At 38.4% G+C, this 25,227-nt stretch overlaps 1 protein-coding gene across 1 annotated transcript; it reads left to right on the forward strand.

Moving 5' to 3' along the window:
- The first annotated feature begins 4,055 nt into the window (after positions 1-4,055).
- Positions 4,056-4,673, forward strand: LOC126703914 (uncharacterized mitochondrial protein AtMg00310-like). The gene has a single exon (XM_050402968.1). It carries the CDS (start codon positions 4,056-4,058, stop codon positions 4,671-4,673), a length of 618 nt encoding a protein of 205 aa, XP_050258925.1.
- Positions 4,674-25,227: the final 20,554 nt, after the last annotated feature.

Raw genomic sequence — 25,227 nt, forward strand, 5'->3', positions numbered from 1 at the left:
TTTTTTTTGATTCCTAAATTTTAAAAAATTTCTTATTGCTCAAAAAAAAAAAACTTATAAACATACCAAATGAGCCATTCCGTAATCTTGTTGTTACAACGAAGTGTTAATCATCAAGTGACTGCGTCGAATTTTACCACATAAACAAGAATTATTTTGCCAAGGCTACGGAGAGCAAGGTTATAGAAGAACTTATTTGGTATGTTTACAAACTTTTTAAGACTAAAATGGAACTTGTCAGGTTTTCTCTGGAAACCCTAGAGGTGAAAAAAGGGGCTAGAATAGCAATAGGGCTGCCGTCAGGAAATCTTTCTCTCCGTGCAAATGGTAGAAACGTTTTCAAAAGAGAAACATGGAGGAGATTACAGATAGGTGTGCAAAGTTGAAGCTATCGTTGAAAGAAGATGTTGAAGTAGCAATCCATGCTCCAATGCCAGAGGAGGGTTTTGTCCTTCTTGGTAAATTTTGTACTAAGTGAAAAATCAATTTGGAGTCGGTGGCCAGAGTTTTGAGATCAGTTTGGAGAGCGGAACACAATTTCGAGGTCAGCGATCTGGGGGAAAATAAGGTAATGTTTCTTTTTCAATCGAAGGATGATATGGATAGGGTTTTATTGCTCAACCCGTGGTCTTTCGATAAATATTTGTTGATCCTTCATAAGATGGTGCGTGGTGAGGTGGTTAAGGATATAAAGTTTAATAGGTCACCATTTTGGATTCAAATACACGGGTTGCCCACAATGTGTCAGACTAAAGAAGTTGGAATGAGTATCGAAGCAACCTTAGGGGAGGTGGTGAAGGTGGATGCCAACGGGGAAGGTTTTTGCTTGGGGAACTGTCTACGCATAAGGGTTATTCTGGATGTTTCTATGCCATTATGTTGGGGTCAGAAGGTGCGTTTAGGGGAATATGGTTTAAAATGGGTGGACTTTAGATACGAGAGGCTTCCTATATTTTGCTATCTGTGTGGGAAGATTGACCATGATGAAAGGGACTGCTTGCAGTGGATACAAAGCAGTGATACTCTAAAGCCAGACGAGAAGCAATTCGGTCCATGGCAACGCGCGTTGCAAGAAAAAACCCAGAAGCCTCAGCTCGTTATAGCAGGAAAACAAGGAGAAAACAGGCCCAGTGACGCCGGAAAGGAGGTCCAGGAACAGGAATTGGCTGGAGTAATGGTTTCACAGCCGAAGACGGTGACGGAGCATGAGAAGTTGTTAACGGAGAAGCTGACGGCCTCCAGGGCTGACGTGGAAAAATCAGCAACAAATCCAGCTCACGGGTGTATCCTAACACTGGATATTCCGCGTGTCTTGAATCTTGAACAGCAGCTCAAGGAAATTGATGACGCTATTAACGGAAATGTTTTTGTTGTAAATTCCGTACAAAACCAGGAATCTCTCTTAGGGAAGGAGACCAAAATGCAGGCCATGCACGTGACCATGCTGAACTTGGAAGAAAGAGAGCAAGCAAGTGGGCCGAATGTCATTAACCAAGCCCAACCATTTATGTATGGGCCGCAGGACACTTTACACAAGCCCAGGCGGGAAAATAAGGAGAATGTGGGCTTTTTCATGCTGGGGCAAACTTTAAGTTAGGGCTGGCCTCTCCCAAACAATACACGGCCCAGGGAGTAAAAAATATTAGAGTTGGTAGCCAAAAGAAGAATAAAGAAAACAGAGGAGTGTCTGGGCAGGAGAATAAGTCGGGTAGTGAGGCAATACAACTCCAGGGAGAAAAAACCACAGAAACAACGACCATGGAGTTTGACATGGTTGATATAGGACTCAAAAGAAGAACAAGGGTACCATTGACTGAGCTGGAAGATAAGGAAGATAATGGGAAACGCATCAAAAGGGAAGGGGAGGTTAAGGAGCTTGGCCAACTTTTAGCATAGCACTTGGGATCGGCGAAGGCTGCGGTGCAGCCCCCCCGGGCACAATGAGTGCCATCAGTTGGAACTGTAGGGGGCTTGGGAACCCCCTAACAATTAATGCTCTCCAAAAGGTGATGTTGGAGAAAGATCCCACCTTAGTCTTTCTAATGGAGACTAAGTTTGACGTTACGGAGATGGACGGTATTAAACGGAAAATAGAAAGGCAGCAAGGTCTGGTAGTATCAAGCATACGAAGGGCTGGAGGTCTAGCTCTCTTATGGAGAAACTCATTACAGGTTGATATAATGTCATACTCACCTGGACATATTGATGCAATCGTATCCGAAGAACAGGGCAGGAAAAAATGGAGGTTCACCGGATTTTACGGCCACCCGGAAACCAGTAAAAGAGGGGATTCATGGTTGCTGCTGGAAGATCTTAGTCGTTGTAGTAGTTTGCCATGGGTATGCATGGGGGACTTTAATGAAATAATGCATGCTAAGGAGAAAGTTGGTGGTGGGGTTAGGCCGGAAGGTCAGATGAGGAAATTTCGTGAGACAATCAACAGATGCAGATTGAGAGACATGGGGTATGTGGGATCAGATTATACCTGGAGTAGAAGACTTGGTAGCAGAGGATGGGTGAGAGAAAGACTTGACAGAGCATTGGTATCCACGGATTGGATAGGAGTTTTTCCAAGAGTAAAGCTCCACCATTTGTCAAACTCGGTCTCTGATCACAGTATTTTGGTGCTTAAAGAAACTAGTCCACTGAGACAGCAAAGGCGGCAAACAAAGTTGTTCCGGTTTGAATCTATGTGGCTGGAAGATGAAGGATGCAAAAAAGTGGTAGAGGAGGCATGGGAAAGGGGGCGGTCCAGCTGCTCACTATGGCCTTTAGAAGCTTGTTTGGAGGAATGCCAACAATCTTTGAAGTCCTGGAATGTTCATACCTTTGGTCATGTAGGAAAGCAAGTGGCTACAATACAAAAAAAGCTCCAAATACTTGAAGCAATGAAGGGTAATGGGATGGACCTGGAGGAAATCCATGCAACAAAATTGGAGCTTAATAGGTGGCTGGGAATTGAAGAGGAAATGTGGCATCAAAGAAGCAGGAACAATTGGTTAAAGGCAGGAGATAGAAATACCACCTTCTTCCATACTAAGGCCACAAACAGGTACCAGAGGAATACTATTAGCAAGATTATGGATGCAAATCACAATTGGCTGGAGGATGTAGACCAAATTGGGCAGACTTTTGTGCATTATTTTGAGGAGCTCTTTACCACTTCAAAGCCGAAGGTGGAGCAAGAAATGCTTGATGCAATCCATCCCAAAGTCACTGCTAGAATGAACTCTATTCTTACGCGGGAATTTCAAGCAATGGAGGTGGAGAAAGCTCTAAAACAAATGCACCCGCTAACAGCTCTTGGCCTAGACGGTATGCCACCTTTATTTTATCATCAATTTTGGCCTACTGTTAAATCTATTGTCATCCATACTGCACTTGATTTTCTTAACCATGGTGTATCCCCTCCTAAATTTCATGATACTCATATTGTGCTTATTCCCAAAACGAAAAATCCGGAAAAAGTAACGGATTATAGGCCAATCTCTTTATGTAATGTTGCTTACAAATTAGCTTCAAAAGTTGTGGCAAACAGGATCAAACCGGTGCTGCAGGAAAGCATAGGGGAGAACCAAAGTGCCTTTGTGGTGGAACACCTTATCACTGACAACGTCTTGGTGGCTCACGAAATGATGACTCATATCAGCAAGAAGAGAAAAGGAAAATGTGGCGAAATGGCTATAAAACTGGACATGAGCAAGGCGTACGATCGGGTTGAGTGGGAATGTCTGAAGCAGATTATGATGAAGCTTGGATTTCATATGAATTGGATTAGCACGGTGATGAGATGTGTATCTTCGGTGAAATATGCAGTTCGAATTAATGGGTAACCATATGACTTGAATAAGCCATCACGAGGATTGAGACAAGGCGATCCATTGTCTTCGTATCTTTTCCTGATATGCGCTGAGGGTCTTTCAGCATTGTTACATCAGGCGGCATACAGGAAAACCATTAAAGGGGTGGCTGCTTCTGTGCATGGTCCTAGAATATCCCATTTATTTTTTGCCGATGATAGCTTGGTGTTTGGACGAGCAACAGTGAGTGAAGCCATGGAAATTCTACGGATCCTTAAAGTCTACGAAGTCTCCTCTGGTCAACAGCTTAATTGTCACAAAACCTCCTTATTTTTCAGCCCAAACTCAGACAACGGAACCAAAGAAAGGGTGAAAATGATGTTTGGAGCTCAGGTTATTAAACCTCATGAAGCATACCTAAGTCTGCCATCACTTGTGGGAAGATCCAAGAATAATACTTTTGCCCAACTTAAACAGAGAGTGGCTAATAAGGTCTCGGGTTGGAAGGAAAAGATTTTGACGCCTGCTAGGAAGGAAGTTCTGATTAAGTCCGTAGCTCAAGCCGTCCCCTCATATACAATGAGTTGTTTCCTGCTGCCTAAGAATCTATGTGATGAACTGACTAGGGTGATTAGACAATTCTGGTGGGGACAGATTGGGAATGAGAAGAAAATAGCATGGCTGATCTGGGATTTGATGTGCAAGCCTAAAGACACAGGAGGTTTGGGATTTCGGGAGCTAAGAAGTTTCAATTTGGCGCTCTTGGCCAAACAGGGATGGAGGCTTCAAACAAACTCCAATTCCCTATTTAGCCAAGTGTACAAGGCCAAATACTTCCCACATTGCAGCTTTGCAGAGGCAAAAATAGGTTGAAACCCGTCCTATGCATGGAGAAGTTTAATGGCGGCGCAAAACATAATCCAGAGAGGCATGCGGTGGCAGGTAGGGGACGGAAAGAAGATACGAGTGTGGCATGATAAATGGGTTCCTAGACCTTCAACTTACAAGTTGATTACAGTAGAAAAACCACAGTCAACAAATGCTCTGGTTTCGGAGCTCATAAACAGAGCAACAAAGGAGTGGAATAAAGACAAGCTAGAGAGCTGGTTCATTCCCGAAGACAGAGAAGCCATTCTAAAAATCCCTTTGAGCTCAAGTTGCACACAGGACAGATTAATTTGGGCTAAAAATAGAAGTGGGAAATTTACAGTTAAAAGCACTTACGCACTGGAGTTGGAAGAGAAACTTCACGATACTAATGCAGATTGCTCAGACGATTCAGTTAGGAGGAAGATTTGGAAGACCATATGGCAGATGAAGACCCCACAGAAAATAAAACACTTTGCTTGGAAGACAGGCCGTGGAATCCTTGCCACAAAATCCAGCTTAGCTCAACGAAAAATTATTCAAGATAGCACGTGTGACCTCTGTGGACAGGAGGAAGAAACGATATGCCACTTACTATGGACTTGTGAACACGCTAAAGAGGTTTGGAAGAATAGTAAATTCGCTTTACCATTTACTATTTCATCGCACTGGTGTTTTTTGGACGTAGTCGCGAATTTACAGAGGAATGAACACTTGCGGCCTGGACAGTTGGAGCAGTTCATCACGATCTGTTGGGGTATATGGAAGAACCGGAATGATCTTCGAATGGGAGGTAAGGGATGGGCAGGCAGAATAGTGTTGCGGACTGCCATGCACCTGGTAAAAGAGTTCCGAGCTGCAAATGATGGTAAAACAGAGCATCAGGCCAAACCGGAACTTCCGATTCCTTGGCAACCACCAAGCCAAGGATACTATAAAGTAAACTTGGACGGTGCAGTCTTCTCAAAGAGGAACCAGGTAGGGGCCGGAGTAATAATCAGGGACAGCGTCGGTGAGGTGATCGATGCTTTAAGCAAGAAATGGAAGTGTCCGTTCGGAGCGATAGAAGCAAAAGCTAAAGCTTTGGAAGCTGGAGTTGAGTTCGCCAAAGATGTTGGAATTAGAGAGGCAGAGTTTGAGAGTGACTCTCTGTTAGTTTGCAATGCTCTACAAGGACTGGGTTCACCGCCTTCCTCAGTGGTGAATGTGCTTGCCGGGGTGATGAACCAAATGTCATATTTTAGACAATGGAAAGTTACTCACACTAAACGACAGGGAAATGTCCCTGCTCACTTACTAGCTCAACACGCCAAATACGTTGAGGATTATATTGCATGGCTAGAGGAATGTCCTAGCCTGATTGAACATGCTTGTGCGCATGACAGGAATGTAATTTGCTGATTTGGTTTCAATAAAGTGACGCATTTCTCATCAAAAAAAAAAAAAAAAAATGGAACTTGTCAAACTTGCATTTAAATTAGGAAGCAAACTAAGCAAATGCCTCGTATTCAGTTTTATTGAGCCAAATAAAATTGTTTATGGCTCTTAGAAGAACGTCTTAGTGAATTACCATGCATATGAAGATATCAGATTAAAACACTGGTTCAGCCGATAGATTTCAATTTTACAATGCTTGCTAATTACATAAAATATGATACGACCTCAGCTTTTTTTTTTTTTTTGGAGAGTTTCACAACTTATGACATCGACTCCTGATAATAGCTTTTTATCATTAGACTAAGATACTAATCCATTTTTTGTGTAAACGGAAATTGAACCTCAAATTTCTTATTCAATCATCAGAGACTTTACCAGTTGAGCTAACTGAAACCCACAATAGGACCTCAGCTTTTGGACTGTTTAGCAATCAGAATACACTTATGTAGAGGTATTGGGCCCAGGAACTTATTGTCAATGTTTATATAGGGCCTGAGGCCCAAGCCGAGATAAGGGGTTGTCTGAGGAGGGGTAAACATTGTCAAAAGAGCCCGTGCTAGTAAATGAAGAAGTTAGTTTTGATCATAATGGCCTAGGAGGTTGGGATGAGGATGAATGCCTCCTCGGCAAACCAAAGCCGAGGTCAATAGAGGTGGTCTACCATCCGAGGGAATGTCCTGGGAAGTTCTGTTGGCACGGATAAGCATTGCAGAAATAAAGGATAGAGGGGAGTCCTAAAATATCTAAGGAAAAAGTTGCTACCACCGCATTAAATGCTCTACAACTAACTCTCTGGCCACATTAATGTGGAAGTAATACTTGAACAATGGTTTTCAGCCTTACAGCTACTACCTAAAGACTTCAGGAAGGTGCTAATGGGACAAGTATTAGGCACCAACCATCTGGCCTGCATGTGGAGGGTAAGGATGAAAGAGGAAGAGAGTATAAAAGGAGAAGGCGACAGTGAGAGAGGGGGATCGAAATCAAGAGAAAAACACCATAGCAATCAAGAAACAAAATTGTAATCAAACCTAAGAGAAATATAAAAGAACTGATCTTCTCGGACTGTGCTGATGATGATTTTCTTCAGTTGAATCAATCTGTCTTTTTGTTCTTGTCATTGGAACTCACTTTATTTGTCATCCAACTCATTTAAGCCCAGTTCTCCAACTCACTCTCTACAAATTCATTGTTTTGTGTTTTTTGGGCTTGAGTCCATCTATCATTTGGGCTAAGAACTAGATCAAGTCCTTACAACTTAAATTCAAGAAAATATTTGCTGGTGTAGACTTACATTATTAGTACATTGTAGAAATGGTGAAGTGGGAATTCTAGAGGTATCTGAATGAATTTTTTGACTTACATTATTAGTACATTATAGAAAACTATTTTGCATTATGCTATCACCTGTATATATAATTAGAATAGAAATCTTGATGTCAAATTTTCATTATTTTCAAAACTACCCTTATTGTTTATTCAAAAATAATTCTCCCAAAAATACAAATTAAGGACAAAAAAATAATTTGCAAATGATTAAAACTATCCCAATGTTTTCCCCATATTTATATTATAACTACTAAGAGCATTCTCATTGGGAATGCCAAATGGGAAATGTTGGGATGATTTAGGATTAAAGCCCAAAAATCACCAACAGCCGGTTGTTGGGGTACATTTTTTTACACCTAATATTATTTAAAAAAACACCTATTTATTTCTTTTCAAATGCCACAAACAAATTATTGGGCATGCCTAAATATTTTTTGACTATTACTATGCTAGCCCACAACCGTTTTCCTTTCTATCACAAAATTGGGCTATGAATGCAAAACACTATAGGACCTAATATCTTTTCATAAAGCCCAAATTATTTATTAAGCGAGATAAAATCTAATTCTTTCTAAAGCCCAAGAATTTTATACTTAGCAATATTTGAAAAAAAACCCATGATTCAAATTCATGACAATACTATTTTATCAATGGGATTCAACCCTGTAATCAAAGCCCATGATTCAAACACGTGGCAAATTATTCATCAAAAAGCCCAGTTCCCACTGGCAATATAAAATTAAAAAAAAAAAACAGTTTTCACTGGCAATATCAAAAGCCCAATTTTCATTAGCAATATCAAAAATCTAATTCTCACTGGCAATATCAAAAGCTCAATTTTCATTGGCAATGTCAAAAACTAGTCCCCATTGGCAATATCAAAAACCCAATTTTTATTGGTAATATCAAAAGCCCAGTTCTCGCTGGCAATATCAAAATCCCAATTTACGTTGGCACTATTTTATCAAAAAGCCCAAGATTATTAATGCTTGGCAAAGAAAAATATCATGGTATAATTATTTCTTAAATGTTACTATGGCAAAAACCATGGCAATCATCTTATAAAAGCTTATAGGAAGTTATCTTGAAGATTATGTTCTCATATTATAAACCCATGAAACACATGGTCATCATTTGCATCACAACATTTGTAATATACATCTTCAACGCTCATAGTAAATATTCAATCCCACAAGCTTATCATTTAAATTATGATATGATTATTAGAAACTATGAACATTACTTACGATATGGAATTCATCATAGTAAATGTTATTTACGAAGGTATTTTGAAACTTATCCTACTGTTTCAAACATTACAACTAATTACCTAAAGGCCCATTGCAAGTATCTATGAAAACCCAAAAAATATTTACTAATAAAAGTCCATGAGGAATGAAAACCCATGGCAACGTGTGTTGTTGATATTTATTTTGTAGGATGCACACAACTCAACCCAAAGGAACCAACCCATGTGAGCAAGCCCAATCCAAAAAACCCCAGCAAGAGGTAGAGGATTGAAAGTGGACAACCAGTACTTGTTCATCCCTGACTAAGGTACAATTGGAGGCCCCTATAAGAGAACCAAGTCTTTGAGGATGAACTAGGGGCTATCCCATCAGCTTACTGTCACCCTCTACCTGACGTGAATAGTGCCCGAGGGTTGTGATATTAGCTGAAGTCTAAAGGGTGATGGAACTCCATCATCTATCTTCCTCAAGACTGTATCTCTAGTGGAAGGGGGGCTAAAACCAAGTTATCCAAATTTCAACAGATTGATGTTATAAATGTCAAAAACGTTCAAAATGTGATTCATGTGCCAAGCTCATGAATCTTAAAGGGGAAAAATTGGGAACATGTGATATGGAGGGCATAAAGGGATCTCAAGCGGAACCCCCTGAAGTGGATTTAAAGTTTGACACCTGGCTTAGGGTGTTGAATCCTACTTCTTGGGGTTGGAACCTCAGTTGCAGCACTAGGATTCATTCTTGATACTTGCCTTAATCCCATTGGTTAAACTCAACTCCAGAGATCTTGACATTTAATGTAGAACACCCCAAAAACCCACCGTGTGGCATATTACCCAAAGAAGTAAGGCAACCCCAAAACTAAATCTCCTACTTCTAGCCAAATCCTAGGTTGATTAAACCTGATTCCTTGCCTCTGATCAGTCCTACTTTTTTTGGATTCTTGTTAATTAATGCTTCTCTAAACTCCATTATAAAAACATAAGTACCTCAGCTCATAAAGACACAACTACTCCCTTTGAAACTTTCTGATTTGTTGGCCATTTTGCTCGCAATTCATCTCTCCCCAAGCTTACAACCCATTCCCCTTAGCCCACACTCACCTAACCTCATACATTCTTTTCCTCCTTTACACAATCACAACTCATAAATGTCTCCCAATTAGTCACAAACAGCCCACTACTCACTAAAACCTTAACCTCAATATTAATTTCATTTCACTCACTCAAAATAGCCCACATTACCTCATTCATGCCTTATGCACACATACTCACCAAAATCTTAGTTTAATATTTGCTGCACTGAGCTGAGATCTCTCTCTCCCTTCACACCATGCCAATTAATCCTTTTTTTCTTCTCATGGAACCTTTAATTTTTACTTTTTGTTTTACTGTTGAAGAATATAATGTATTTGTAACAATCGAATTCTTCCCTCACATTGATGTAATGATGGCCGAAAGTACAATAAATTCCCTTGACCAAGACATGCATGGACCCCCAGGAGTGAACACCTTCCTAAATTTATTTAATCATTGACTGCTAGACCCTTAAGTGTAATTTCACCTTTATCACCGGAGGATTTACTTTTTTGGACTCTAAGTGTAATTTCACTTTTACCGCTGGAGAATTTACTTTTTCTAGACCCTTAAGTGTAATTTCACCTTTACCGTTGGAGGATTTACTTTTCTGGACTCTAAGTGTAATTTCACTTTTACTGCTGGAGAATTTATTTTTTCTGGACTCTAAGTGTAATTTCACCTTTACTGCTAGAGAATTTATTTTCCTTGTATAATTAGGGTAGGACCACTAACGTATTAATTAAGTATTGTAAAGTGTTTTTCTATTGGGCTTTTGTTGCTGTTTTGTCAAGTGCATCCTTTATGTCTTGCTTGGATAGACTTGTCACCACACCGAAAGCTTTTGGGCACCATCTTAAAAGCCCATAATTGAGTTTCGGCTTGGCTTCTCAATATTTTATTTAGAGGCATTAATTTCTCCCTTAACACCGGTCTTGCAAATACTAAGTATTGCAAAAAATTTTGCAATTATGCTATAGTGTGATTCTAAATTAAGAATCGCACTGTAGCTCAATGGTAAAACAAAATACTAATATTTTATTCATTTTCACTGTTTTTTTTTTTATCAACTCCCCTCTCTCTCTCTCATTAGTCACTCTCATCTCCTCTCTCTCTTTTTTCTTTTTCTTCTTTTTCAATTCTGATTCTTTCATTCAATCCCTCCCCCTCTCTCATCCCTCTCTTCCCTTTTTTTTTTTTTTTTCTTTTTTTTCTTTCTCTCTATTTTCCCTTGAATCAAGGGTTTGATGTGGTGGCAGATGGGTTTGATGTGGGTTTGATGTGGGCTTGATGTGGTGGTAGAGGTGTTGATGTGGTGGCAGATACGGTGGTGTGTTCATGGGTTTCTGGCATGATTTTGCAGCGGCAAGATCAGCATGGGTATGGTGATGGATTTGGTTATGAGTTTCTCTATATTTTTTGTTCGTGGTGGTGGAGGAGGGTTTCCATGGTGGTGGGGATGGGTGATTGATGGTGGTGGTGGCTGATGTGGGTTTGTGGTGCTGTGGTGGTGGTGGGCAGAGGGCAGTGGGCATGGTGGTGGCTGATGTAAGTTTGTTTGATTATTTTTTAATGGGTTTGTAGCTAGGTTTGTAGGTGTTTTTTGGTTGGTTTGTGCCTGTCGAGGACTATTTTTTCGCTCCACGTGGTACTACTTCATTGGCAACCCATGCCACATCAACATATTATTGATTTTTTTGGTAAATCTATTTAAAGCCCAAAATAAGCTCATATCTCATTCAATTACATGGATTGGGTTCACATGGTCCGTGAGATCTTTACTTCAAGAGGTGGATTCATGGTCCACATTTCATTTTCATCAATTGGGATCTAACCCATGATATCATCAACATCAACATATGGATCGGGCTTAAGCAATGAGTCAAAACTCATGGCCCATATTACCTCTCTTACACTCATGGCAAGCGGCTTTTTCAACAAGAGCCCATATTTACACAAAATGACAACAAAACCTGAGATACATCATCTCATCTTCAGCTTATGATCCAAGCTCATAAGTCTCTTTGGGAAAATTTTGAGAGTTGTGGTTTGGAGGGCCAAAAGGTATGTTCAATAAAGCTCTAGCGGTTTAAAGTTGATAAAAGAAGGCATCTCTTATCACATAGCACTTTAGATGATAAAATTCCCCATTGCTCTTTTCCTAAAACTTAATATTCATCATATGACAAATGCTCAATATCTCCAGCCATCTAACTGTTAAGAAAATAATTGTTCATTCAATTCCCAACTGTTGCTATACAAATTTAGAAACTTCATTATTTTATTCTACATAAACTACATTACTGCTTTCAGCTAAAATCCAACTCAAACACATGGCCTAATCTGATTGGCTATCTTTAATCTCCAACTATATACAAAATATTCATGATATCTCTAATACCCAGCTGCTGTCTACCACAATCAAACCATATATTTCTTTGCCAGCTGCAGAGCAGAGCATTAAATACTCTTCTTGCTCACCAAGATTAAGTCACAACACAATGAGACTTTAACTAGATCTCTAAAGCTTCATTAACTTTTAACCAATCCTTCTATTACTTACTAAAAACGTGTTGTAATAGAACCTTGAACCAAAGATACAAACACCCAAAAAATGAAACATTTTCAGCTGAACCCCAGCAGTGTATTAAGCACTTAACACCTGGCTGGAAGTGATATCATCAACCATTTAATGTTGAAATCCCAGCAACCAGCTGCTATACCCAAAACAGCAAGATACCCTTCAAAGAGATCTTACCATTTTCAGCCAAATCCATGAAATAAATGCTGAATGTCCTCTCCAGCAGTTTGAAATCACCCAACTGACCTCATCTGCTTCTGCCTAAAGCAACGGCTGTCTTATGATAGCTGTGACAGCTTTTTTAGAACAGATGTAACAGCTGACCTAGTAGCCTTAACATTACTGATTTTCCACATTTAACTAAAACCAAAACCAACTAAAGTAATTATCTTTTTCTTACCAAAAAACCTTCCTTTTCTGCTACTCTTTCCCCAGCAGCTCTTACTCAAAACAACAAGAATACTTTAAAACTAGACATACCATTTTTGGCCAAATCTTAAGATGGATTCTCTAAAGATTCATTGCTATTTGGGACAGATTTTAGCTAATATTTTTTGATAAAATACCCCCTTAAACTCAACTCTAAAGAGAACCCCCCACCAATACCTCAAGGGGGGACATCAATGGAGAGGAAGAACTCCCTCATAAACTTCTCCCTCCCTCGAATGATCTTGAAAAGCTCTTAATCAAGTTCCAAGCTTCTGAGTTTTTTAGTTCCCAAATTAGAAACAAAACTCTCCAACCTTTAACCCATAAATGCCCTTCATAAGCCCTCATACATCCTACAGCAGAAAATCCAAGCAGTAAATCCCAGTAACATTGCTAAACACACTACTTCACTATTACCTCTTTTATACTCATTCTCTCACTCTCCATATCCAAAAAATATGTCTATCTTACTGCTCTTATCTCCAAATACCTAACCACATCTCCATACTTTTCTTTTACAAAATCTCTCATCTTGAAAAGCAATCTCTACAACTTCTCCAGCAGTTATAATCTCATATTTTTACTATCTTTAACCACCATATTTATCATACTTTCATATATCATACATACTACATCCCACAACACATTTATATCTTTTACCATCTCCACACTTCTCAAGAGATATCAAACACTCATACTAAAAGCCCTTCTCATGAAAGACAAGCTTTTAATACTAAAGTCCTTCTTTTAGAAGGCACAAGTACTCCATACAAAAGCTCTTCTCATGGAAGGCAACACTATTCATAACTTCACAACAACTAAAAAAGCATTGTCAAGGGGAAAACTCATTTAAGTGCATGATAAGAGGGGCAAGCTTAACCAGCACCTACACACAGTTGGGCATACTCTTTCTCCCTCCAGTTGCACCCATTTTTCCCCCTTAATCTTGAAGTTATCATGACAAACTGCCTCTCTACCGTTGGGGTCACTCTATTGGGATATTATCAACTCACAGAAGCTGTACAGCTGGGGTTACAAACCATCAAAGATAAGTGACTCTGCTTCCATATCTTTAAATTTACATAATTGAGTACATGATTACTTCGCATTTAAATACATATTACTTTATTCCAACTACTATTACAACTATTAACCAAGGCTTAAACTCATTTAAATGCATGATAAGAGAGGAAAACTTAACTAGCCTCTACTGCTGGCATTCTGCTAGAATCCTATCAGCTCACTGATGCTGCACAACTTGAGCTATAAACCATACAAAGATAAGTGACTTTGCTTCCATATCTTTAAATTTATATCATTAAGTACATGATTACTTTACTTCTAAATAAATATTACTTTATTTCAACTGTTATTACAAATACTAATCAAAGTTATCATATCAAACACATATTACATATTTATTCAACCATTATCATGATTCTTAGATTTTGGCTTTAATGGTTTTGTAGGCTTAAATGTATGCCGGTAGTCGTTGGACCATGTGGCCCAATGTTGAGTTCCGGATGCAACTCCCCAAACAGAACTCGGGCCTAGTAAGGTCATCCCTCCAACAGATCACACATGGCTGGGCAACCGAAAAAGGCTCCCGAATAGTGCCTGGATATTTGGTGGGTTTTTGGTCATGGTGGTTGTTATGTGGTGGTGACTGGGTTTTTTGATAATTTTTTAATGGGTTGTGGCTGGGTTTGTGGTTGGTTTGGGGGTTGGTATTTGCTGGGATTGTGGTGGGTTTGGGGTCACAGTGGTTGGTGTGTGGAGGTGGTGTGGATGAGAGGGTAGTTGTTGTGTAGAGGTGTGGCTGATAGAGTGACAGAGATAGAAATTAGAAATAAGTGGTAGATAATTTTATATTATTTTGTTGTATAATTTATATTATTTTAGTGTGTACTATTGTAGAAATAAAAGTTGGGATGTTGGAAGTATTGTAAAATGGTATGGTATAACTGATAAAGTAGCTTTTTGAAATGGTAAAATAGGATATAATAGGATTTTGTGATGGGGATGCTCTAAAGCTTTTAAAATTCTTTCACACCTAGACAATTTCTCATCTAAACAAAAAGACTATTATACAATGGGATTTTAATATATATAAATATATATATATATATATATATATATATATATTTAAGCATGCCAATTGAGAATGAAAGAGACTAGTATTAACTATTGAAAAAAATTTATCTCCAAATAAGTAAGTATAAGTTTAACATTGTATAAGTCGCAACTTAGAATAACTGCGGTATGCTAAAGTATTCTAGATGAAAGGAAATTATTGATGGTTCATTTTACTATATTATCAAATAAATCTACCTCTTTGTCCCAATTATATATCTTGGTTTGAAAATATATGTTTAGTAATGAAAAATTTTACAAATCTTCTCAAATTAAATTGTCATAATATCTCGTTCAAAAAAAAAAAAAAAATGTCATAATACCATTTAAGTTATATTAGCACGATTTTTAATAATTCTTTTGAGATAAGGATATTATGATAAGTTCAAGGAATGAAAACTTCAATTTTCAGGAAGTAGATATGTATTTTGAGCCTAAAAAGGAAAACCTTATATAATGTTTAGAGATAAAAGACTCTTCATTCGAAAATTAGAGATGATCTTTCAAAATAAAAAAAGAGATGAATGATATATTGTAGCCTGTTTTTATTACTCAAATTCTAATATTTATCTTTTTGGTTTTTTATAAAAGAGATTTTATTAAAGAGATTACGATATAAAAGTTCCTATACATAAATATCACATTTTTATCGTTTAATAATATGGGATATGTCATAGTTTATCCATTCTTTCTAGTGTGTGTTTGTTTCTTAAAAAAAGGGAGGAATCCGGAGTAATTGTCACACATTACTTAAGACTTTTTTTTTTGAGAATGCATTACTTAAAACTTAAGAGTGGGTTATGTGTAATATACTTGTCTCACAGTCTCACCCTCCATTAAAAATTATAATGGTTTTTTTAGTAGAGTTTATAGTGTGTTTTAGTATTAAAAACTTAATATGCATTATCTTATGTCATCAAGCATGTGACAACAACCACATACTTGTAAACCTTTCTCTCACAAATATGCGAGGCTTCACTAAAACAAAATCATTTACTATTCTCCCAAAGGCAATTTCATAAAGACTACGGTAAAATATTAATAGTTGTTCTCCATGGGATAATTTATTATAACCAATAGAAAATTTACAAATTATAAGAAAAAAGACACGAAAAAGATTAATATGTCTGACATTTAATTTTATAATAATGAAATTCTTCCCACTTATCATTTCAACAAGAATCCGATATGGTTGTTATTCCTCATGATCTAGAATAAATATTGTAGGGGTATTAGGCCTGGGATTTCACTATTTATTTATATATTGGGCTTGTGGCCCAAGCCGAGGACGAGAGATTGTCCGAGGAAGATAATTCTTTGACAGAAGAGATCGTGTTAGTAAACAAAAATGTTAGTTTTGGTCATAATGGCTCAAGAGGGTGAGCTAAGGATAAATACCTTCTCGGCTAGCCAAAGCTGAGGTCCGAAGAGGTGGTTTGTCACCCAAAGTAACGTTCCAGGAAGTTTCGTTGATACGGATAAGCATTACAGAGATATCAGACAGGAAAAAGTCCCAAAATATCTTAAGGGAAAGCTGCTGCCACCGCATTAAATGCACTGCAGCTAACTCTTTGGCCGCATTAATGTGAAGGTGATACCTAAACAGTGGCAAGCAGCCTTACAGCTACTACACAAGAATTAGGGAAGGTGCTAATGGAACAAGTATCAACACCAGCCATCTGGCATGCACGTGGTGGACAAGGATGAGAAGAGAAGGAAGTATAAAAGGAAGAAGAGGTAACAGGAAAAGGGGATCGGAAAAGAGAGAGAAAATTACTGTAGCATCAAGAACTGACTTTGTAATCAAACCTGAAAGAAATACATAAGAACGAATCTCCTCGGACTTTGCCGAGGACGATTTTCTTCATTATAAACCTGTTTATTTACATTTTCTTGTCATTTAAACCTATTTTCGTGTTAGTCTAATTCATTAAAACCCAGTTTTCCAACCCATTCTCTACAAATTCATTGTTTTGGGCTTTTTGGGCCTCAGTCTTTCCATCTGTTGGGCTAGGGATTCAAATTTGGTTTTTATAAATATAGAAAAACAATGAGCTTGACTTTTTAGTCGCTTTGTTTATTTTGATTTTAATATTTTCTAGAAAATGACTTATCTTATAAAAATTATTTTCTAAAAAAGTATTTAATTTTTCTATATTTAGTAGCAACATTAAATAAGTTGGAAAATAATCTTTTAATTTCTCTTATTTAACTTTTCTTGAGATAAAGTTGTTTTCAAAAAAAAATTTAACTTACCTTGAGATAAAGTTTTTTTATAAAAAAAAAAAAAGTAAAAAACAATATCTAAAAAATAAGTCATACTAGTTTTCATTTGACTCATTATTTATGATACTACCAAATACTAGAAAACGCAAAAAATTATTTTCATACAAAAAGTTTTGATCGAAATAAATGGATGAAAACATTAAACATGTTTTTTTTGCTTGATCCAATGTTAAAAGGATGTAACTTTTTGTTGATGGCCATTTCGAAAGCCCAAGTGGAAGGGAGAAGCCCAGCAACATGGACAAAAAGGAGTTGGCAAATGAATAGAAAACTCACTAAACCCAAGCGGCAGGAATAATGGATCACAGGCCCATGAGATAAACAAATAGGTCTTGAAGAAGTAAATGAGCTTAAAGGAGCCCGAAAAGAGAGAAAAAGCAAATCATGGGCAGTATATGATGTGGAAAAGTGAGAATGGGCCGCGGCAGACCCAAAGTAATGAAAGCAAAGAAAGTAAGGAGTTGATGGCAAGCCCATGAACCCCAAGGATGAGAAATAACGTAATTGGGCTGGAGAAGCCCAAAGAATTCAGTAAAAGCCCATGATAATGCGAAGTTAGGAAAATGGCCGAGAAAGCTCAAGGAAAGCAAACGGGCCTAGGACACCTAGGGAAAACAAATGGGACACAGGAGCCTGCTAGTAATGTAATACAAGAACCAATGGTCTTGCTAGGCCATTAGGGGAAGAATAAACGGCAGGCCCAAAGGGACCCAGCCAGATTGAAACAAAACAATTTCGCAGCAGGAATGATAGAGTGGTATGGTAGGATATAGTAGCAGGAAGAAGAGTGGGCTAAGGAAAAAGCAAAGTCCACCATCAAGCAAGGCCCAGCCTCGAATAGGGCAAACCATAAAGGAAAGGGAAACCAGAAAATGGTCAAGAACGGACGGTAGACTGTGCAGACCAATCACGGTAGACGCATGAGCAGCAGACATATTTTGGACATACATGGAAGAGAGGCACGCGCAAGGCCCAAACCCCACCAGCCTGTACCCAGCCAATATAGGACACGGTGAGGTCATGAGTTAGAGGTAAGAGGGCATGGTTTGGTGGTGGAGAGAGGGGAAAACCTATTTTGAGGTTCCTGCTAGGACTCTTTTGGGGGAAGTGTTCTGTTGGGATAACATACCACCCAAACGGGCAAAGCTGAGTTGGAACCACTAAGTGCATGCCATGAGGGATAGAGAAAGAGAAGACACCCACATCGTAGTAGGAAAGGGTGTCACAGCAGACAAACAAACAAAATAGCTTTCTTTTGTCTGGCGATGGGGAGTGGCTCACAATCAGACCAGTGGTGGTTGGCAAGTACACCCAAACTAGACAAAGGTGGTTAAGGGCTAAAATAGTAAAATCCGATCATGGCAGGCACTATAAAGAGGCCCTTGTCGTGTACAAGAACAAGAAGAACGGTAAGCACTACGGAATTGAAAACTTGAAAGCCAGGAAATAGAAACAAGGATTAAGAAAAGAAAAAAAGATAAGAAAAAGGGGAATATTAGAAAAGAAAGAGAGTGAGAACGGCAGACATGCACCAATAGGTTAATTCCCTCTCTCCCTCTCTCAAAATCATGCTCTCTACCGGAAACGAAAGGTATTCTTGGGTACCAACCATTCAGGTCCACTTCCCTCAAAGTGATTAATTTCTACGGCAAGATCCCTTTGAGAGATTATTCACTTTGAGAAGGTGTGTTCTTCCCTCTCTGGTTTTGGTTCCACGGATCAGACTTGATCTAATTTATTTACTTTCTCAATCAGCTCACATACTATCCACTTGTCCTCTTTCACTTTTCTAATAAAATGATTGTTGTTAAAATTGTGGTTATCTTTTTTTTTCTTAAGTAAGATTTATCTGTTCATCTTAATAAAGATCTCAAAGTATTTGATTTTATTATTATCATTATGTCTGCCTGTTGCAACTCACTTGAAACAGTTCTGCCCGCCGTAAGCGTGTTCTTGACAGACAAGGCATAGTTTGTGCACAAGCCGGACCAAGTTCAGTTGCAGTTGGACTGGTCTCAACTCCTATACCCAGAACACTCGGGCCCAATACCGCAGGAGGCAGCCCAGCCCACTTTAACCAAAAAAGGCCCCCCTACACTTTTTATAAATAGAATTAATTTAACCAAAAACTCTATCATTTTCATGAATAATGAAACTATGAAGTTTATTTTAATCGAACATGTTCTAAATAATTCAAAACAATAGATTTCATAGCGAGAAATAAATTACTATTTTCATTAAATTAAGCAATATGTATTAAGTAAAAATACCAATATACTTGAGTACTAGCTAAGAGAATAGGCTATTTGCCTCCAATAGGCAGACAAAAATGAAAAATCACAAAAATCGCAATATTATAATACTTGAAGATCAGCCTATGATTTCGCAATTAATCCAATTTATGCATATTTCAGATGATTTAAGCTTCTCCCTTCAAAGCACCTCAATTGAGAGAGTACATTTTCTAGAACTATGATAAGATTTAACTTAAATTATGTATTAATTAAAATTTTTTGTTAGTCTCTAAATAATAATAATAGAACCACTAAATGGCACGTGACATTTTGTGATTAACCTTTTGAATGTAATTTGTGGTCTTGATGCCATGATGTGACACAATTGACTTAGATCATCCTACTTATGAAAATTCTTCAAAATCCAAAATGCTATATTATGTTTTTGGAGCATTGTCACCATCCCTGGGTACCTTCGTAGTATATTTCCTTTCTTGTTAATTTGGGAGTAAAAAAAAACAAAGGAAGAAATAAGGTCATTCAAAGAAGGTTAAGCTGCATGAATGACAACATATGCTGAATTCAAAGAGCAAACATATAAATATCGAATTCAAATTTAGAAACCCAAGGGGTTGGCCGAGTTGGTTGGGCTCTCGATCTCAGGGTGCTTATATTGGGCTCGACTGGGTGTGCTCCTCAGTTCGAGTCCTGCTACTTGCACTTTGAAAAGAATTTTTGGGCCAACGCTTTACCCTTTCATGGGTCCACCCGACGCGAACAGTGATTAATCTCTAGTTAAAAAGCTTGAGGATACACTGTGCGAGAGCAAAAAAAAAAAAAAAAAAAAAAAGAATTCAAATTTAGAGAAAAGCATTGCGCATTGATTCTATTTCTTATTCATAACCTTAAAAATTAGGAATGTTTGAAATGATTTCTTGCATTAAGGGACAACCATTTTCCATAGAATCTCAAATATATTTTTATTGTTCGAACTTATTCTAATATATATATATATATATATATATTATTTCATTGTATGTGATAAAAAATAGTAGTAACATAGTACAATTCGAAGAATGATTCTGATAACAAGAACTTAAATTTATATTCTGCATGTCATAGTGATGTCTTTTAAAAAAGAAAATTATTAAAAAAAAAAAGAAAGAAAGAAAGGAAAATAGCTATTCAAATTTCAAAGGAAAACAGTAAAAAGGTTATTACTTTATTAGAAAGAAAATTCCTCGTAGTTTCCAAAGGAAAACTGTAAAAAGGTTTTCTCTTACTTATTAATCGCTATTCATTCAGCCAAAAAAAAATCGCTATTCAATATTCATTGTTCCCAAAGATCCAAACAAAGTCTAACCATTGTTTATCCTGGAAGACTAAAACAAAGGAAAAGCCACATGTTTATCCGGAAATAAAGCATATCTGATGATTCTGATCTACTATTATTGTCGTCTCCTATCCAAGCCCTTATTTGCTTAATTCACACAACTTTTCCTTATCTTTTTTGTTTTCACGACTTGATGAAAGGATAAATTATGAATGATGAATTATTATTTTACAAATTGATTGATATATTAATATGATATTTTAAGATAAGTGTTACTTTCACAACATTTTTATAATACTTTTACAATAAATCATGAATGGTAATTTGTTATTAATTCTAATTTTAATTCATAATTTAAATTATTTTTTTATCTACTTATAACAGCTAATAATAACTTACCATTTATAATTTTTTTGTGAAAGTGTTGTGAAAATATTGTAGATATAACATTTTTCTATTTTTAAACACAAAAGAAATTTTAAAAAAAAATCAAAAATTGAGTATATAGTTCATGTCAATGTGACACTAATTATATTTACTATAACATTAATTTGTAAGTGTTTTTATAACAAAATTTAAAATAATTTTGTCATATTCCCACTTTTATTATCCCAATAAATCTAATATAACTCATTTTTCTAACTATGCAAAGATGATGAGATATGATTGTTGCACAATAAAATTGATGTTGATATGGACCCATGTAAGAATGGTATGTACTAGTCACAAATATTTTTCTCAATGGTAATCACAATTTACTAAATTAACAATTTAACATGTTGTCAAAAAGATTTCCACCGCTCATAACTTATAACTTTAACAAGTCTTTAAAAAAAAAAAAGTGTAATTGGTGATGATTCCTTGGTTATCAGTGGGTTGATAAGACTTGAACGTTGATCTTCGGGCTATCTCCTGTAATACCAAAGACACAGAATCAGAAGGGACCGGTGATGACCGGCCAAAAATCCTCCGATGATCAAGTTAGTTACTTGAAACTCTCTGTAACGAAGAAGTATTCTCTTAAAAGTAAGAAAATGTCTGAATACCTTTTTCCTTCATCGAAGAAGCCTTATATAGTGTGTGGAACGGTTATCTATTTGGTAACCGTTCCCAGTGTCGAGGAGTCCGGAGAATTGGGAGTAACCGCTGTGGAAGTTACTAAGGTCGGACGAGCCAAGGAACTCGTCCATCCATAGCGAGAATGGACGAGACCTTCATGAGGAGCTCGTCCACTTTTAGTCCATCCTTAGCAAGGATGGACGAGACCTCCAGGATGATCTCGTCCACTTTTAGTGAAAGACGGACGAGATCATCTAGGAAGGCTTGTCGTTCATAAATGACAAGTAGATCTTAGAGATATTAAGCTCGTCCATATACGGACGAGGGTTGCTGGCACGCTTGCTGTTGCTTCTGTCGTTGGACGATACATATGGACGAATCATAGACTTGGGATTATTCGTGACACCATCAGTTGCCCCCTCGTCCATGTGAGTCGTCCAAAAGGTTGAAACGTTCTTGGACACAATTGGTTAATAATTACTGTGCCACGTGTCCTTTTCTTATTAGAGACTGATTCCGTCGATTTATTTTTCCAAGGTAGATGCCACGTGTTGCTTCTGTATTGGTTGGGTCGTTTCGATTACCCAGGTCAGCATCCTATAAATAGTGGAATGCCTCCCTTGACCCTCCTCATTCCAGAAATTTTCTTCCTTGACATCCATCGTCTAGAGCCTCGTCTAGGAGTTCTCTGCGTCTAGAGTCTTCTTCCGTCTAGAGCCAGGTACTCTTCTTTTTCTCGTCTTTAGGTTTAAGTTTCTTGTTAGGGATGTCTGTTGCTTCCTCGTCTACAGATAGCCTTAATAAGGTTATAGACGAGTATTGTGATGATACTAGTGATAGGTCTAGCTCTAGCAGTGCTAGTGATGAGAGTGGAGGAAGCACGGACGAGAACTACTCTTCTGGGGCCCCTGGGCTCCCTATTGAAGTCGTCCAAGAACAGCTTAGGAGAGCTTCTGGCTCTCAAGCTGGTTCTCCGTCCAATCCTACGGACGAAGTAGAGACCGTCTTCAGTTGCGCTGTAGGCGTCCATTCTAAGACGGACGAACAAAGGTTAGGTAACCTTAGGTCCTGGTATCAAATCCCAGACGAGTTTAACCCTAGGCTACCCGTCCATGGAGAGTGGTGTTGTGAGCCCCGTTTTGGAATAGGCGTCTATGAATCTTACTTCTTAGGTGGCCTTAGGTTTCCTTTAAATGCCTTTGCTAGGGAGTTACTAGTCAACTTAGGTCTAGGTGTTTGTCAATTCAATCCCAACGCATGGAGATTAATTATCTCCATGCAAATTTTGTGGAGGGAAGTTTTTGGTAGGGACCGTCCTCTTACAGTGGACGAGTTCCTTTATTGTTATAAACCTTCTGCCATAAGTCAGTCCGAAGGTTTTTACCAATTTACTGCTAGAGGGAATGATTGTAGGTTGATCAAGTCCCTAGCTTCGTCTGATAGGAAGTGAAAGACGGAGTTTATTTTTATTTCAGGCTTCTGGGCAGGGAACCCTGTGGACGTTGGCAGGGATCCCTTTCCTCCTTACACTGGGGACCTGGGGAACCTTCGTCCAGAAGGTACGTCCCTTCCCCTCGTCTACTTTTATTCTTCTATTTAGTACATTTACAATTTCTAACCTTTGTTTGTTCATTGTTTTGTAGCTGCCAAACGTCCGTCCTTGAGCAAATTTCACCGTGACCGCGTCCATAGGGCCCGTCTACACGCAGACAGGAGCTTCCATTCCCTTGTCACGCTTAGGCGTCTGGCCAAGTGGGGTTTAGGTCCCGAGCCTTCAGACGAAGCTATAGCCCACGAAGTCACTGTGCGAAAAAAGTAAGTTTTTAACTTAACCTTCCTTTCTTTTTCTTTTTTATGTATACATTCCTCATTTGTTCATCTCGTCCTAGGAATGTCAACAATGAAAGAGAACCGAGGAAAAGAGATCGCAGGAGAGGGGAAACGTCCTGAGGGTCAAGCCCAGGATCGTCCAACGGCTGGGGACAAAAGAAAGTTCTTGCCTAAGAACATTGACCTGGAAGGGCTCCCCAGTCGAAGAGATAAAAGGGTTAAACAAGGCTCGTCCAAGGTTGTCAAGTCCAAACCACCCTCGTCTCAGCCTGCCGTCCAAATAGTTGACGTGGACTCGTCCACTCCAGTTGAGTCCACCCCGTCCAAGACTCCTCCCAGAACTCCTGTGGCCAGATCTACCACGCCTGGCTCGTCCCAGCCTTCTATGAATATTATTGCAAATGAAGACCTGGCTTGGGAACGGTTCCAGATGGCCGTCAAGGACGAGGATATAAACATGTGCTATAACATGGGCTTGAAGGAATTTGAGCATTCAGGCGTCCATGACATTTTCAAGGTATGCCAGTATCCCTCGTCCTTGTTTAGTTATTAAATTTTCCTCATTTAATCATTCTATGTTGTTCTCTGTTCACAGGCCATGTCGAAGTTTATAGCAGCGTCTAGACAGGCGACGGAGCTGGACAAGACGAGAGTCTTGTTGGAGACGAGGATTCTGGAGGTGAACGCTGACTGTAAGAAATGGGCTGGGTTTGCTGAAAAAGCTAAGGACGAGGTCACAAAGCGTAACAAATTGATTGAGGAGCTAAGGACGGATGCATTGGAGAAAGAGACGCGCATTGATCACTTACAACAGATGAACAATGAGTTGAATGCTCGTCTTTCCAAGGCAAGAGAGGACGCTGTGGCTGAGTTCAAGTCGTCCAAAGAGTATACAGACACTTTGGATCGCAATTATGTAGCTGGTTTTGAAGATTTCAGAATGGACGCTGTAGAAAACTTTCCTGAAGTTGACTTCAGCACAATCAAGCTTAACCTTGCTGCTGCCACAAGCTCTCTCCTCCAGACTGGCTCTGATGACGTCAACGTGGAAGACGACGCCAGTACTCAGCCTCCTCAGGACGAGCCTGCTGTGAATGCTCCCCCTTCTTAGGACGAGACTTTAACCTTTGTAACTTTTTTTTTTTTTTTTTTTTTGTAACTTTTGTGTTTGGTCCTTTGTTTTTGGACTTTTATTTATGTAACAAGAATACATTATACTCGTCCATGGTTTTAGGACGAGTTTGTTAAGTATACTATTTCTGCTTTTCGAACTAATCAAGGGTTTTTGGACGTAGGATGTCCACCCTTTGAATGAAGTTTTATTTTATTTGCATGGATAAATGATTTCATTTTCTTTGCATGGACGAGTGATTTCATTTTCTTTGCATGGACGGGTGCTGCTAAGCTATTTTACTCCTAGCTTGTCCATGTCGAGAATACATATTTTTCATGTAGTCTGACTCGTCTTAGCAGGTAGTATTTTTAATTAGCTTGATTCGTCTTACGACTTGCAAACTAATTTTTACATACCATCTACCTATTTTGCCAACTTTTTGTCTCGTCCAGAATTTGGATTGTTTTAGTTG

The sequence above is a fragment of the Quercus robur genome, chromosome 2 (genome assembly GCF_932294415.1).
Source record: "Quercus robur chromosome 2, dhQueRobu3.1, whole genome shotgun sequence".
NCBI classification, from domain to species: domain Eukaryota; kingdom Viridiplantae; phylum Streptophyta; class Magnoliopsida; order Fagales; family Fagaceae; genus Quercus; species Quercus robur.